The sequence below is a fragment of the Propithecus coquereli genome, unplaced genomic scaffold, assembly GCF_000956105.1.
Source record: "Propithecus coquereli isolate 6110/MARCELLA unplaced genomic scaffold, Pcoq_1.0 Scaffold262, whole genome shotgun sequence".
Taxonomy (NCBI): domain Eukaryota; kingdom Metazoa; phylum Chordata; class Mammalia; order Primates; family Indriidae; genus Propithecus; species Propithecus coquereli.
Window position 1 is genome coordinate 2,648,865 of NW_012148197.1, and position 16,026 is coordinate 2,664,890.

The following is a 16,026-nucleotide window of genomic DNA, read 5'->3' on the forward strand; positions in this document are numbered from 1 at the left end:
TTAGATTTAATCTGGTTTGATCTCTTCTATTGGTTTGGTTTTATGCATGAAAGCTATACATGGATTTGCCTGTCACCTTTAGCTGTACTGTTATCTATAGTCATTTTGAACTATTTCCATTTCATTTTGTTAGGTCCTTAATTTTTTCCCATTTCGTCTTCCTTGTGCACCTTCTCATTTCACCTCTGCATCTACAATAGTTTTGATTTGTTCTTATTTTTCTTGAGTTCTTACTGCTCACATTTTTATCTCCCCCTTGTCTCATGATCTCATTTCTGAGTTCCAATTCTGCTTTGTGATTATCCTTAATAGAAGTGATTGGATTAAGCTTTATAATTCAAACCATGATACTTGCTCAGAGTTTTCAAAGAATACTCTTTGCTGTTCTTTTTCTGACGCAAGTTTGGGGTAAGGTTTCTGAGGTAAGATTTTATGTTCTTTTTCTGATGTAATCTAGAAATTAAATATCTTTTAACTGATGCTGTTCCAGCTTTTTTTTTTTTTTTTGAATAATTGGATTACCCTGCCACGTGTGTGTGTGTGTCTGTGTCTGTGTGTCTGTGTGTGTGTGTGTGTAAGTGTGTAAGTGGGAGCTGGAGCCAGGACAGGCTTCTGTACTTAACAGTGACGATACTCTTTGCTTCACTGTTTCCACACATGTTCTGCTTCCTGCTAAGATGGCTTTCCTGCAGAGCCCCACCCTTCTGCTTCTCTGAACCCAACCGTGGCCAGGTCATCTGCTGCCAGCCCTGCTTGCCCCTCTGCCACCTCCTTTGCTGCACCAAAGGCATGTGTCTTTTGCACTTCAGAGTGATTGGATCCCTCACCTTCAGGGAGTATATAGTTGCTGCTCTTCTCTGGGACCTGCTGCCTGGGGCTGCTCGGCCATTCTCTCTCACTATGTCCTCCTCCTTGCCTGTCCCAGCGAGGCCTCTGCTTTACTTCCACCATGTCTGCTCCAGAGGTCCTTGTACTATGCAAAGGATACAGGTTGTCACTTTGGGTTGAGCCCATACTCACAGAAAGTATATTTTGTTGGCATTGTCTGTGATCTTTTACCACTGGGTTTTCTGTTTGCTTCCCTTCTCATCTTGGATCTATGGCTAATATTAGCAGCTTTTAGGAGCCTTTTGTACAGTTTGTTTACACTGTTTTGCCAAAAATGGAGTTTGCAGGCTTCCCCCTGCCTGTTTGCCTTGTTTCTTTTGTATGATATCCAGGAGAACATCAGTGTTCCACTGAGCACATTTCTGTTGGAGGTCTGTTGTCTGATATACTGGATCTTTAAAAGGGTCTCTAAGGTCCATATGAAATAGACCTTCAGGGGAATGGGGGGGAGCCAGGAACATCTGTTAGGAAGGTGCTGTTGTGATTTTGCTGTGTTAGTGGTGGCCTGCATCACAGTGGTAACTGGGGATGTGGCTGTATTTTGAGGGAAAGCTGCCTTAGGACTTGCTAGTGGATTGGTGGGGTGAAAGGGGAGAGTCACTTGTAGCTGTCTGTGCATTTCTGTCTTTCAAGTGCTGCTTTCTCTGTGTTGGGGAGCTCAGGGTGGGCTTTAAGTGGGTAGGACCTGTTCACAGGAAGATGTCCCCTAGGCCACTTGTCCAGCTGCCAAGAGGAGTAACACTTTTGGAATCCTTTGGTATATTGAACTTCTAGGTGGCACCACTTTTTCCTTTTTTGTTCCAGGTCTGTCTGAGAGGTCCTCAGTGCTCTTGGGCTCTGCTCCACCTCTTCCTGGTCCCAGCGGCCATGGCAGGGCCCCTCCCCAGGCACCCCTTTCACTGTCTAGACCCTGGTTCCTGGCCCTGGTTGGGGTTAATGGCACAGCCAGCTCCCCCATACACAAGGGCTAGAACCCCCCAGCCATCTCTTAGTCACCTCACAGGCTGTCCTGGTGGTTGCCTGACAGCTACTCCTTGCCCAACTGAGGGTTCTTGGCCAAAAAGAATGGCTTTCAAATCTGCCGGGGCCTCTTTCAGTGTGTGTATGCATCATGGTTCTCTCTGCTTAGGTTTATTTATTATTAACAGGATCCCACTTCCTTCCTCTCTTCCGGAAATTTATCAAAATTTCTAGTGTGCTGTTTTCAGTGCTGCCATGGTTGTATTATTTTTTATTTTTGTCATTTTGGTGGGAAAGAGGGTGGGCAAACTTCTGTCCTTACTATTTGCCATCTCTAGCTGGTTGTTCTAATTGCTTCTTAAGAATGTGAGGGGGATATAGAAGGAAAATAATTTGGAATAGATAAGATATTTTAGATTCAGAGGTTAGAAAATGAATTAGCTAATATATAATATATTCTTTGTAATATTTCTGGTTTATTCTACTTCTCACAGCTGCTCAGTTATGATGATGGAATAAACATAATTGGGTGTCATTTAATTGTTTTCTTAAGATTCTTCCTTAAAGTCTGGAGTCTGAGAAAATATAATTAAAGATGATCTATCTAGTTTATGTCCATGAGAAGTCTTACATCATCCATATTGGTTTCCAGTTAGTTACTTGCAATCATGTGAAGATAGAAAATAACATATAATTTTACATTTTTGTCTTACATTGGGAAAAATATGTCTACCTTAAATTTTAATAAGAATATAAAAGTGGTTTGGGGAAATACATTTAAGAATGAAAACATGTCTTCAATGTAGAGTTTGCATAAGTAGCAAAATTGTGTATATTGAAATAGTTTCCCCTTGTATTCCTTCAAGGCATATTTCCTTATTCCAGGTTATGATATTAAGTGTTACAAGTGTTAATTGTAAAGTTAAACCTCACTACTACTTATGATGGTTTTGTTTGTGTACTAAATTGAAAGAAGTATTTTATGTCTCTACGGATTAGGGTCACAGTAATATTTAATGTTTTATATTAAAGTTTAATATTAATGCATTGAAACAGGAATTAGACTACCCCTGCCATATGGGCCAAAGGTGAAATTGGTTCATTTTTCTGTGTAGTGCAGGCTAACTAAATTTGTTAGTCTTCCTCTAATATCTTTCTCATTTTAATCTGTCCAAGGTGCCTTTTTACACTCCTTCCTTAGCTGTTGCTAAGATGAATGTTTAAGCATGTTATCCAGAGAGCTGTCTTTTCACAGTGACATGCATTTTCATAAAAACTAGAATTTGAATCCAACAATCTACTATTTGGGTTGCCTGTCCAGGGAGAACATTGAGCCACCCCCAGATTTGGTGATTTAGTAAAAAGACACATAGGACTCAGCTCAGCGTATAATTGTATCCAGGGCTAAGATTTATTCCAGAGGAAGAATGCAAAGGAAAGTCAGCACAGGGAACAGGTGCAAGGGGGTGAATCTGGAGGAAAACAGGCCAAAGATTCCAAGAGTCCTCTCCCTATGATGTGTCACCCAGGACAAGCTTAACTTTTTAAGCAACGAGAAATTCTGCAACACATGTGAAATGTTGTCTACCACGGAACTTGTTAGAGATGCAGCACCCAGAGTTTTTATTGGGGACTAGGCACCTTCTGCCTAGCCCATACCAAATTCCAGACTCTAGAAGGAAGGATGTTTAGCATAAACCCATATGGTTTGAGGATGTCTGGCATAAACCATATGGTTTGTACAGTCAGTTCAGGCATAGTGAGCCATTCTCATCAGGGAATGTTGGGAATACTCCAGAAATCCAACTTCCCAAACACTAGCCAGGGGCCAACCTTGTCAGCAGTCCTATCTAGAGGATATTAGATATCCAGATGTCTTGTGTTTTCTAAATATGTAAAATACTCTAAAATAAACGATATAATATGGATTGTCACCAGATTTCCCATACCAGGACTAGATGTATTATATTTTGTGTTTTGATTGACACTTTAAAAACAAAAATCAGGTTTGTATCAGTTGGTGTTGGAGCCTGTGGGTATCTCAGTCCTTCTGATTGCCAACAATTCCTCCGGCTCCCTTTCTAACCCTCAGATTCTTCTGCACTGTCAGCCCATAGCCGCCCATGCAGATTTTCTTTGCCACTGCCTCTTTCCGACGTAACAGTCTCAGTAGTGGTAAGATTGCTCTGTATAAAGTGCTGATGTTAAAATACCTAGAGGGTGTGGGGAGACAGTGTGGGCGGGCAGGTAAACAGCAGTGAGTCTTGTTGAAGGGGAGTAATAAGCTACCTAAACTCAGCCTTAATTATTATGCCTTTTGTAAATTTTTGAATAAAGTCATTAAGGTGATATCATTTAGGCTTTTGGCACTGATGGCAAAAGAGTGAAGGGGTTGGGGAAGATGACTTTAGGATCAATTTTGTAGGACAAGTAAAGGCAACCAATTGTAATTCCCTTTAACGGTATTATCTTAAACATATTTTGACAGCTATTCAGGATTATGAAACTGCTCAGGAACACAATGAAAATGATCAGCAGATTCGGGAAGGTCTAGAGAAAGCACAAAGATTATTGAAACAGTCGCAGAAACGAGATTATTATAAAATCTTGGGAGTAAAAAGGTGAATTACTAATTTAAAACTTGCATTGCTATTTTTAATCAACTGTTTTAAAGCTAATAACTCCTCTTTTTTCTTCTCTGATTCGTTTACTTATGTAATTTCAGTTATACAGATTAAATGCTAACAATCTTTAACATCATAAAGCTATTTTGATTATGTTATAGGCAGACCTCTTTGGTGGAGACTAGTAATGCAGCAACAGAGAATTAGTAGCTGGTGACAAAGATAGGACACTGTAGCATGAACAGGTCCTAGGTCTAGAATTAAGAAGCGCAGGAGCTTTCTTTCAGTTGGGATGCAGTGGGAGAGGGAATGAGCCGTCTCTAGGCCTAAAAGTAGAGTAGTATTTTTAGAATTAACTTGCAGGCACTGGGAAGTATATAATTTATTTGGTATGTTTTTATATAAGATCTACCTTCCCCGTCAGTCTTTTAGTCAAAAGTCTGAAACTTTATTCTTGCTAATATTAAGTAAGCTAATGAAGAAGCAAAATTGAAAGTGGGGTTCAAAGAGTCAAAGTATTTTTTTAAAGGCCAAGAATTAAATCATGGTAATTTGGGAATTCAGAGTTAAAAGATTCATCTATGTGAATATTTTTAAGGAGAAAATTATAAAGATCAAGAGTACTTTACTTTAGCCCCAGTAATCTTAAAAGAAACCTGATCAGCTTTACTAATTATCCAGAACTGGCTGCCACATCTTTGGCATTTGATACCATTGGAACTATTAGAAAAAACAGGTTGTTAATTGCCAGTGGGATCTTAATTCGCTTTTCTAAGTTTTATGGCCCTGTGCTGGACACTTCTTAACTAGTGTTTATTAATTTTATCACCTCTCAGAAATGCTAAAAAGCAAGAAATCATTAAAGCATACCGAAAATTAGCACTGCAGTGGCACCCAGATAACTTCCAGAATGAAGAAGAAAAGAAAAAAGCTGAGAAAAAGTTCATTGACATAGCAGCTGCTAAAGAAGTCCTTTCTGATCCAGGTATTGTTTGCCTTTAACATCTTTCTATTCTCTTGAGATGGTGGAACCTGGTGATTTATTAGCTCTAACTCCTTTGACCCATCATAGAGGCAGTGTCAGAGGTGGAGGGTGCAGAGCATGGTGGGTTGTCTCCGTGGACTGTTGGATAGTGAGGGCTGGTGACTGGTCCTCGGCCTGGCAGCTTCAGAACTCCAGTTTTATGCCTGTCCCTGTCTGACTCCTGGGGCCACTCATATGTGTGGTACAGTGAGAAGACCATCAAATGTGGAATCAGAAAGCCTGAGTTTGAGTATTTTTTCTACTTGGACAAGTTCTTAGAACTTTTTTGGTTCTCAGTTTTTTCACCACCTGTGATATGAAAAACACACAACACTGAGTATAACATAGTGTCTCCCAGGTTTCTTCCAACATCACATTCAATAATGAATTCTCTCCACCAAACTGACAGGAGCTTGATGAGGAAGCCACATGCCAGGCTGCACTGCTCAAGGGGGAGAAGAGCAGCTAGCCAGCCCAGGCCTGCCATGTCTTGTGTGTTCAATAGGAATCTTGCCCCAAATCAAATGAGCATGAGTTTGATTGATATATATGTCATCTTTTGTCAAACACTAATATGGCCTGGAGAGTAAGAGGAAGACAGGCAAAGAATTGAGGTAATATTGGAAAAGCTTTGCTATCGCCAGAGGGAATTTAATGTTAAGGTGACACTTTCTGCTTTTTTGTGGCCTTCCATGTTCATGGTAGCAGAAGCTCTGATCTGAGTTAGACACATTAAACAAAAGAGAGGAAATCAAGTTTTATTCCCATTTGGCAAATCTTTTTTAAGTACCTACTTATGCTATGGAATTGAAGTTAAATGATCCTTTGTTCTCAGGTAATTTATAATCCAGTAAGGGAGACAGAAATGTACTTCCCTTATTAAGTAGTGTAAGATACATACTGCCTTGTTACTCAGCAAATATTGAGTGCTTACGCTATCCCTTGAACAGTTCGATCCTCTTGTCCTGTGTAGTGCCCATGTGGGGCAGCTCCATCTGACCGGGAGTCTGGAATCTTCTTAGGGTACGGGCACTCTTCAGCGGAGCTTTAAGGTAGCAGGGAGCCAACTGGCACAGAGACACGCACTGAGAAAAGAACTGCAGGTCCGTTTTCCTGGCTCCTATTCTTATTTTCAGGATGAACTCTCTTCTTCTAAGTGCTCTAAAGACGTTAGCTCTTTCTTCCGATCCCTGCGGCAGTCCTCATTGCCCACTTCTCCCACGTGTCTGCATTGTCTTCTACTGCTCAGGGCTGAGAGGCCCAGCAGTGGGGGCATCAGTCACACAAGTGAGCGGGAAAGGTGAGCCTCCTAGAGTTGTAGGTTTGGGGGCCTCTCTCCCCTCATGTCCAAGGAACCTTAGTGCTGTTGAGACTCTAGAAAGCTCATCAGATGCTTGGTGGGTTGATGAGGTCATTGCCTGGCAGACCTCATTTTGAGGGGTTCGGGTGGTGACGTGGCTGTTTTATTGGAAGAGCATGACTTTTGGAGGTCTGTTTCTCTGCGATTATTTTTTCCTAAAGAATTCCTGAACTAGTTACCAAGCTTGGGTAGCTTCTTCTAGGGTGAGATTTAAGGGGCCTGAATTTCAGTGAATTCCTATTTTTAACCCTGAACCTCACCCACCTTGTGACTGGTGTTTCTCTAGTCTGTTTCTTCTGGGTGGGAATGGGAGAGCCTGGATTTTTGACTATCAGGCCCAACTGTATTGATAACTGAAAAGTAAGTAGCCCCTCAAACCTAATCCCCACCCCCAACACCTTAGTTATTTCCTGGGTCTTAATTTGTTGGTTTCTTTCTAGAAATGAGGAAGAAGTTTGATGATGGAGAAGATCCCCTGGATGCAGAGAGCCAACAAGGAGGTGGTGGCAACCCTTTCCACAGAAGCTGGAACTCATGGCAAGGGTTCAACCCCTTCAGCTCAGGCGGACCATTTAGATTTAAATTCCACTTCAATTAAACCAACTGTTTTTCTGCTCTTCTTCCTTAATTTTTTTAAAGATTAAAAACAAAGAAACCTTGTTCTGGGATCCTAATGAAAAAAAAAAAAAAAAAACTCAAATCTTTCAGTTTGTCCATAACCAAAGAGTTGTTTTAATAGGAAAAATCTGTTCTTATCCATGTTAGATTTAAGGTTGATGGGTTTGCAAAGCCAGAGAGGCGAGGAATGGCTGTTCCTGACAAAGCGGCCTGTATACCTTTAGGAACGTGTGGGAGTGGTCTCAGGCAGGCTCTCCTGTGGAAGTGCTCATGTTGTCTGTATTTTTCTACACTGGAGCGTTCTTCTCAGTGTAGAAATTCTTCTGTTCCCAGCCTTGCCATAGCAAGTCAGTGCCTACATGTGTACGCAGGAGCTATAATCTTCATGAGACTTGGTTATGTTTCAAAATGCTTAACTAGAAAATGAACATTTTGACTGTATATTCTTATGGACAAGTATGCTGAGATGTGGTCAGTCTAGTCACTTGCAACTTAAGTCTTTAGTGTACATGCGTTTACACCTCTGCTAGTGTCAACATGGCTGTCACTGAAGAAGGGGCAGAGTCCATCTTTTAGGAGACCTGCCACCAAATGATTGTTGATATATCCAGGTTTAGACTTTGGATTGATGTTAAACATATATATTTTTTTGTTTAGTACCTGCAGAATACTGAAAACCACTTAACTTGAATTTAAGTATAAATACTTATGGGCCCTTTTAATATTAAATACAAAAGTAATATGTAAATAGGTTCAGATAATAGTAATATTATTTAAAATAATATTGCTGAAGTGCAGATTAAAATACTTTTTAAACAACTAAAGTTCTGGGTTGTTATATAGAATTTCCTGTAACAGGATCGGCTTAGAAATGTAAAGTTGCTCAGTCAACATAAATAACAACAGAATGCCATGTTTACTACTCTTAATAGAGTGTGGCAGCTTCTTCTTTTCTTCTTGTATCTGGGCCTGACCACCTGGACCATAGTGACTCCCATGTGGGACCTGTTGCTGGTGTGTGTTAAACAACAGATCTGCTTCTCTGACAGACCTTGATGCTGCTAGATGTTCTCCTGCCTAGAAGAAAATACAGGCTTGCAAATGTAGTCAGCTGTGGCTATATCATTTCACTTAATAAGATGGCATCTCTTGAGATACGTTTTAAGAAGATAACTATTTAAGAAGCGAACTATTCAGTCTTTATGCTGGATAATTTTGGCCCCCAAAAATGAATGTTACTTTAATCAAGAACATCGAATGTTTATGGAACTATTGATGATGTATTTACAATCTGAGCCAATTATTTTAGATAAGAATTACTACCTTTATTCTCAAAAAGACTTGGTTTTGCCTTGAATCATCTTAAGCATTAAAGGGTCTAATTTATTTTTATGAAATCAAGCATTTTTTTTTTTTTTTGAGACAGAGTCTCACTCTTTTGCCCGGGCTAGAGTGAGTGCCGTGGCGTCATCCTAGCTCACAGCAACCTCAGACTCCTGGGCTCAAGTGATCCTCCTGCCTCAGCCTCCCGAGTAGCTGGGACTACAGGCATGCGCCACCATGCTCAGCTAATTTCTCTATATATAATTTTTAGTTGTCCAATTAATTTCTTTCTATTTTTAGTAGAGACGGGGTCTCGCTCTTGCTTGAAATCAAGCATTTTAATTCATTGTGGGAGGCATCCTGACCACAAACATCTACAGCAGCCAAGCACAAGTCATTTTCTTCTACAGTCATATCCTGAAACATATGTGGAAAGGATTTTTTTTTTTTTTTTTTTAACCTGAGGGACAAATCACATAGTTGAATTGAGCAAAACACTTAAGTGCTTTTTGCATCTATTTAGGAGTCTATTTCCTACCAATAAACTTTCCAAAATGAATTGTTAACTGTTGAACAGCTTCAGCTTTCATTTTTTTAGTGTCTCAGTTCAAGCCAGTGTGAAAATAATTTCCAAGGTAAATTCATTTTTCTCTACTCTTTACTCTTAGTAAAATCTCATTACTTCCCTAGTTATATCAGCAATATTTTTTTCAGTCTGGTTCCTTCCTTTGTATATGAAGTCCCTATAAACTCTTTGAACCATAGTAAAGAATTTTCACACAGAATCAGAAAAAAGGAAATATCAAGTCACTTGCCCTTCCATTTAGAGGAGAGGATGAAAGTTGCCGACAAGGAGGAGCCGGCGGGTGTTTGGGATGGTTGGGGGCTGGGCCACACGGGAGACACGTCCAGGGCCTCGCTGCCTGACACCTGCCGCCTGGAGGCTTGTTTATATTTTCATTTTTTCACTTGTAACCACCATAATTTCTATTCTTAAAGACTTGCCATGGAGTTAGACAACTGAAACGTGCAGATAGTTACTTGCCTGTTTTCAGTGAAGAGAAAGGAGAAACTCTGGTGCCACGTGCCAACGCCACGAAGGAAATGAATTCTCTGCGATCTGTTGTTTTGTGATTAACGAAGAAAGTAACGACCTTTGAGTGCCAGCCTTGACAGCCATCAGCAATCTTCCGGTGTCCACCCAAACAGAAAGACGGTCACTCCATGCTGGCCTTACAGAGGAGTGAGAAAAATCCTGGATGGGTGAAGGGATCGAATAGTCTTTCCTCCTGCCTGCCTGACGTCAGCGATCACTGTGCGGCGTGAAAGCGTACTACTGAAAGGGCATTTTACTTTTTTGGGCGGGCCGCTTTCACTTTTCTTTGGGAACTGCGGGTGCCGGGTAACCCCTGGAAAAGTAAAACCAGGCACCCTAGCCTTAGCTATATTTCGTTCTTAACTCTGCCCGCCCTTTTTGGTGACCTCCACAAGTGGAGTAACATCGTGGATATTTTCACAGCAAGAAGTATTAAACACATCAGCCTAGAAGCATTGTATTAATAAAAATGTTCTAAAAAGGGAGACTAAATTTAATTCCTATTCTGAAAGTTTGTGCTTTCTTACCATGAATAGATGAAAACAATTTCAATAGTAATGTGAATTGGATGTAACATAATACTAATTTTAAAATGTCTTTCTCTTTAGTCAGTATTAAAAGTCTATTTTAAATCAGTATGAAAACAAATTTTTGGAGCTCTGATAATGGAATCTAAAAACTATCCAGTTTTTTTTTTTTAAAGAGAAAAATACAACTGATAACCAGCAAAAGGTGGCCAATAAAATCACAACTTGAAATTGGCACCAGTTTGTACTCATGGTGGATAATGAAAAATTTCACCCTTAAAGGCATGAAATTGGTCAGAAGTTGTATTTGACATTTGCCATGAAAAGCGCACAAGATGTGTAAGTTAAAAATGGCTCCTCAGGTCTGTCGGCTGGAGCCGACTGCCTTACAGATACAGGCACGGGTGATGGGCCTTGCAGAAGGTTTTCCCTGAGTACAAATCAGTGAGAGAACCTAGAGAAATTCATGCAACTTGGCTGAATGTAGTTGACTTTTCCATATTTATAGAGGAGGAAGGCAAATGCTAATTTGTCAATAACTAATATTCTTGTTCTAAATCAGATCATTTCCTTGTCAGTGGCAGTTTATCCTGTAATTTCAAATGATGTTAAGAAGGTGGGGGTTATTTGGATTTTTGTTTGTTTACAGATGATCTCATTTGCTGAATGATTTAAGAGTAAAATTAGCCACCGCGTGGCTTTGTGTATAGTAACAGGTTTTGTTGCATTTGTCTGTGGCTGAAACACTTACCAGTGGAAAGCAGAGGATGGAGGAGGTAAAAATTTGGGATGTTTGATAAATTACAATATTACTCTTACCATAAGGTTATCATTTGTTTTGAATGAGACAAGACTAAGTAACTTAATCCATCTCAACTTAGTGTTTTAATAAAAAAGAACCTAATATTATTTGAAATGGGTCTCAGACATGTCTACAAATATGGGTACTATTTTTATGCCCGTGTATTTTCACATTTAATAAAAATATTTATGATCATATCAGTACTTTCTTGCTTTTGATTCATTTTTAGTCTTTGAGTGTAAGAGATTCGAATAAAGTCTACCTTAGGAGAAATCTACTTCCAGCTTTGCTTCACCCAAAATCAGTGACTGAGGTGATAAAAGGGTACCCCTTTATATGAGTTGATAGGGAAGGTCAGAACACAAAAAGCAGAAATGGCTAAAATCTCCCCCAAAGTCTTAGGACAGCTAGGACTTAAAAGAGTGGACAGTTCTTCCATTTCAATACTGTTAGATTTTAACACTTTTAAGTTGGTTTTGTCTGAAGACTTTCCCTTTTATACCCTATTTGTACAATTCTGTTAAGGTCCTGAGGACACCACAGCCTATCGCAGTCAAATTTCCAGCTACAAACAAAAGTAGCTTTCCTCTCAATTCTATATTCTGTGTATCTTAAACCTCAAGGAGAGATTTATATAGAACTTTTCCAGAAAGCTCAACGCTTCCAAATGACATCTTAGCGATATGAGAGCCTTAGTCTGAGGATGACAGCATAAACCATGCAACGGGCGTGAGGCTGGGACCTGGGAGAGGAAGGGAGGTTCAGATCCTGTTCCCGGAGCTTCAGGAGCTCTCGCTTAGCAAGCACCAACCCTTCTCCCTCCCCACCCCATCTTATGTTCACACCCCAGAGACCCTAAACTCTGCAAACCTTTTCCGTCTGAGCACATCCTTCCTTTGGAATGGCTGTATGATAAATAGAAGCATAATATGCACATTAATTTATTGCCTCACACTAGGATTCCATCTTGAACGACGCACACAGTAAGACAGCTCTGGTTGCAGTGTGAACACATTTCCAACCTTCACTCAGGTCTCCTTTTCCTCATGGGGAAGGCAGCGGTTGGGTCTGCTGGGACAGGCACCACTCTGGCTGAGATAGTCCCAGGAAGAGCAGCTCTGGCTTGGAAGGGCTGCTGGGAACATTAGTGTCGAAGTCTTTCTGAGGAAACTGGAATTGAACATTTTAAAAAAGCATAAGGAAGAAACTTACCTGCAGCATTTCTTAGTGGATTTCAACTGTTCTAAGTCTTTTGGGTATTTACGTATTTCCCTGTTATAGGAGATTCCTACAGGTATATCCTTGAGCACAACATGCCATTTGTTGGTACAGTTAAAAGGATTTTCCCCCTTATACCAATTTCCCTAAATAGATGTGATTTTTCTCTCCCATGTGAAGGATGCTTTAGAGATTGCAAAGGAATAACTCTTCTAACAAACAGGCATTTCACTGTATCAAGTTTCCCTTAGGATTTTATTAACCCTCCTTCACTTCATATATACACCATTTGTTGCAATATTTTGTTTCCTGCAACGTTTGTGCCTTTGCTACCTCAAAGTGGGAAGACTTCATTCTACAATTGTACAATTTTTGTGCAAATAAAGCAGCATCTCTTCTGCCGACTGGACGCACTGTGGTATACCAGTGTGCAGGGAGGGTTCTGCCTATAGGATGGGGCCTGAGATCAGGAGAAATTTGTTACGGATGTTGTGCAATGAAAAGGGCATTAGCAAATCTAGAGCTTTTACTGTACAGTAAGTACTGATGTTATGAATGAACGTAACTATTATGCAAACAATGCAGGCATAAAAATACTCACCGAGCAACTCTGGATTTATATTAATGGATGTGAGCATTCATTGCACTTTAGGAACAAATCACCAAAGCTCTCCACGTGGTTTATAAACTCCCTCGCATGACCCATACAATCAGGCTCCAACCAGAACGGGCCTTCTTTCAGTCCTTCCCTTCATATTATTCTTTCTTGCCTTGCCAGTGCTTATACCTACTTAAGGCTGCAACCTAAATGTCACTTCTTTAGGCCTTTGACACTTGCTCTTCACAGCATTTTCATGTGAATATTTACTGAATGTCATTTATACTCGTCTAGTAACTTCAAAAGGACAGCTTGGCACACTAGTAGGTATTTAAATTATTTGAATTTGGAACAGTTGTTGAGTTGTGGACATATTAGGGAGACCTACTACATTGCTGGCCTTATTTAGATAAACATTTTATAAACAGATGTAGGGTGTGGGGAAACAAAGGCAGAAGCTACGTACAGTGGTAGGTTTGAGGTTTATGGAAAGTAGCTCGAGTGCGCTGCTTTAGACGAGCTGCTCTACTGTATGATTACTTCCAGGTACTTCAAAGTGCACCTTACCCAATCAGGCCAGTACTGTAATTATTCCTCATCTCTTTCTCCCCAAATTTTAAACAAAAAATTAGTCTGGAGCCTTCACCAGTTAAATAACATTTTGGTTTTGAGCCAGTCTTTAAAGTCTGAGTAATTTTTCTTCCTTTAATTCTAATAAAAATATTCAATTTTTAAAGAAAATCACATCAGATAGGATACAAATCACACATATCTGGGCAGACCTATGTAATTGAAGTAAGCTTCTTAAATTCAAGTAATCATCAATAGTAGAGGATGAGATTATTTTCCGAATCTGAGATCTTTACGACAGTTGTTAAGTTTTGAGAGGCTTCACTCTAGAATTTCTCAGAAGATAGAAGTTTGTATTGGATAATTGGGTTAATTAACTACAAAATGGGGAACAGCCATCCCATTACCATACTACTTCAAGACTTTTACAAAAGAGTGGCTGTAAGATGGGCTTGCACACCTGACCAAGCACCTCTAAATTACAAAGTTGCCTGTAATTTGAACTTTGGCCATCAAGGTCCCAGACCTTCATGTCTCCCCTCCCTCACTTTGCCACCAAAGGTGAGACTTCAACCAATCAACTGGTTCTTAAGAAGTGAGTGGACCCCCCTTTAGTGCATTCAGTAACAGAAGTGGGCAAGACAGTGGCTGGTGTCGTGACTTACACTCTGGTTATCGAGCAAGGGTCCATTAGCACCTTTTACTTGCTCTCTGGAACCATGGATCTGAAACACATGCCAATCCTTTAACGAAGTCTTATTTGTTCGTTAGTGGGAAGTTAAGTTTTATTAACTTCTTTGCTGTTTTATGTCAGAGGAGAAGATTCTCTTAGCCATGCTTTCATCACTGAAGGATGTTCTGACTTGCCATATACCTATTGCCTCTGAGATTATTCTACCAGGTCCCTGAAGCTTCTTCTGGGTAGAGTAACTTCTCGTCCAGTTGCTTCTCAGGCACTGAGACCTGGCACAGGAACAAGCATTTCTGTGGGCAGAGTCCCGCTCATGTATCAAACTACATTTTTAATATTAAAGAAAAACTTGATTTTATCTGTAACTGCAGGCCTGACATGGCCTATGGTGCCTTTTGCAAGTGTTTGACTCTTTCCCTCTAGGAGACACACTGTTCTCTAGGAACTTGAGGGTAATTGGAGCCAAATGATGGGCACTTCTAAAATAAGACCTTCTGTATCTAAGCGCCTCAGGTGCTCTGAAGACTTGGGATTGTCTTCAGGCTCGTATTCTGGGTCTGCTTTCTACCTAAAACTCACATGTCACTATGGTTAAAGCTCAAACTCTCCTAATTCTCAGTGTAGATAATCTGCCTGTTCTGACACTTTTTTTCTAAGGAGGGAAAAAGAGAAAAGCTTATAAATTCTCACAGTCAGAAAATAGTTTTCCCCCCCCTTGGATTTGATTTTTGTTAAAACTTGTAATAGGGCCTGCCCCTGAGAACCAGAATTTGGGATCCTGAATGTATTGTTAAAGCCCTCAGCTTACGTTTGTTCAGCATCCCCAGGTCAATCTTCAAGGGTTACGAGATACTCAAGTTAGACCTACGGTTCAATTACGTAACGTGTCCCCAGGGAGGGTAGATTTTTGTTTGGCACAGCAATTTGTATGCACTGAGAGCTCTTGACATAACAGGATTTTAAAATGAGCCATCCCTGTAAAGAAATGCCTTATTTATAAATCTGGGTTTTCTCATACAAGGTATCACTCATCTTGAAATGAGACACGTCAATCAGCCATCCAAATCACAAGACACAAACAGGGAGGGGAGCCGTCAAGACTATGTTTCCATTATTCTGCAATTTTAGCTTACACCCTATGAAATACGGAATCTACAATACTGGAGAAGACTAGTAACAAGGGTGGGAATCAGGTGTTTCTGCCCAGCTCATCCTTCTTCCCACAACATTCTCACAAAGGAAAGCAAAGTACCATCTTACAGTCCATTATGGCTTCTGCCCCAACCACCACAGATGACCTCTGGGTAGCTGGGTGGAGCACCTGGCCCGACCTAGAACCTTAGAGCCTCTTTCCGAGCTGCAGCACTCCCGCCGACTCCCAAGCCGAGAGAGCCCGAGAGCACCATGGCACTGGCCACCCCAGGACCCCTTAGCGCTCCAGCCTCTGAGAGCTTTCCAGGGGCTCCTCTGAACCCACGGGAATAACCTAGTTCCACCAGAGTAGGCCAAAACTACAACACTCCATTTTCTCACAGAAAAATACAATTAACAAAGGGAGGATGGCCAGAAGAGGGACAGGTGGGGATCTTATCAAGAATGATGGAGCTGCTGGGGGAAAGAGTAGTTATTTTCAAACATTCTATGGGCTGTGTTGTCAAATACACACAGAAGCCTTGTTCTGAAGAACTCAAGGGAGTAAGAGCAGAGACTTCCAGCAGACAGCTTCT

General features: G+C 40.6%; 1 protein-coding gene across 2 annotated transcripts in view; it reads left to right on the plus strand.

Moving 5' to 3' along the window:
- The window catches only part of DNAJC3 (DnaJ (Hsp40) homolog, subfamily C, member 3), an 83,761-nt gene extending 76,231 nt beyond the window's left edge, over positions 1-7,530 (plus strand). For both annotated transcript variants that reach the window (XM_012647358.1, XM_012647359.1), the window contains exons 10-12: positions 4,337-4,469; positions 5,309-5,457; positions 7,297-7,530. In XM_012647358.1, coding sequence (XP_012502812.1) covers positions 4,337-4,469; positions 5,309-5,457; positions 7,297-7,454 — 440 coding nt within the window. In that variant the 3' untranslated portion in view covers positions 7,455-7,530. The remainder of the gene's footprint in view (positions 1-4,336; positions 4,470-5,308; positions 5,458-7,296) is intronic.
- Positions 7,531-16,026: the final 8,496 nt, after the last annotated feature.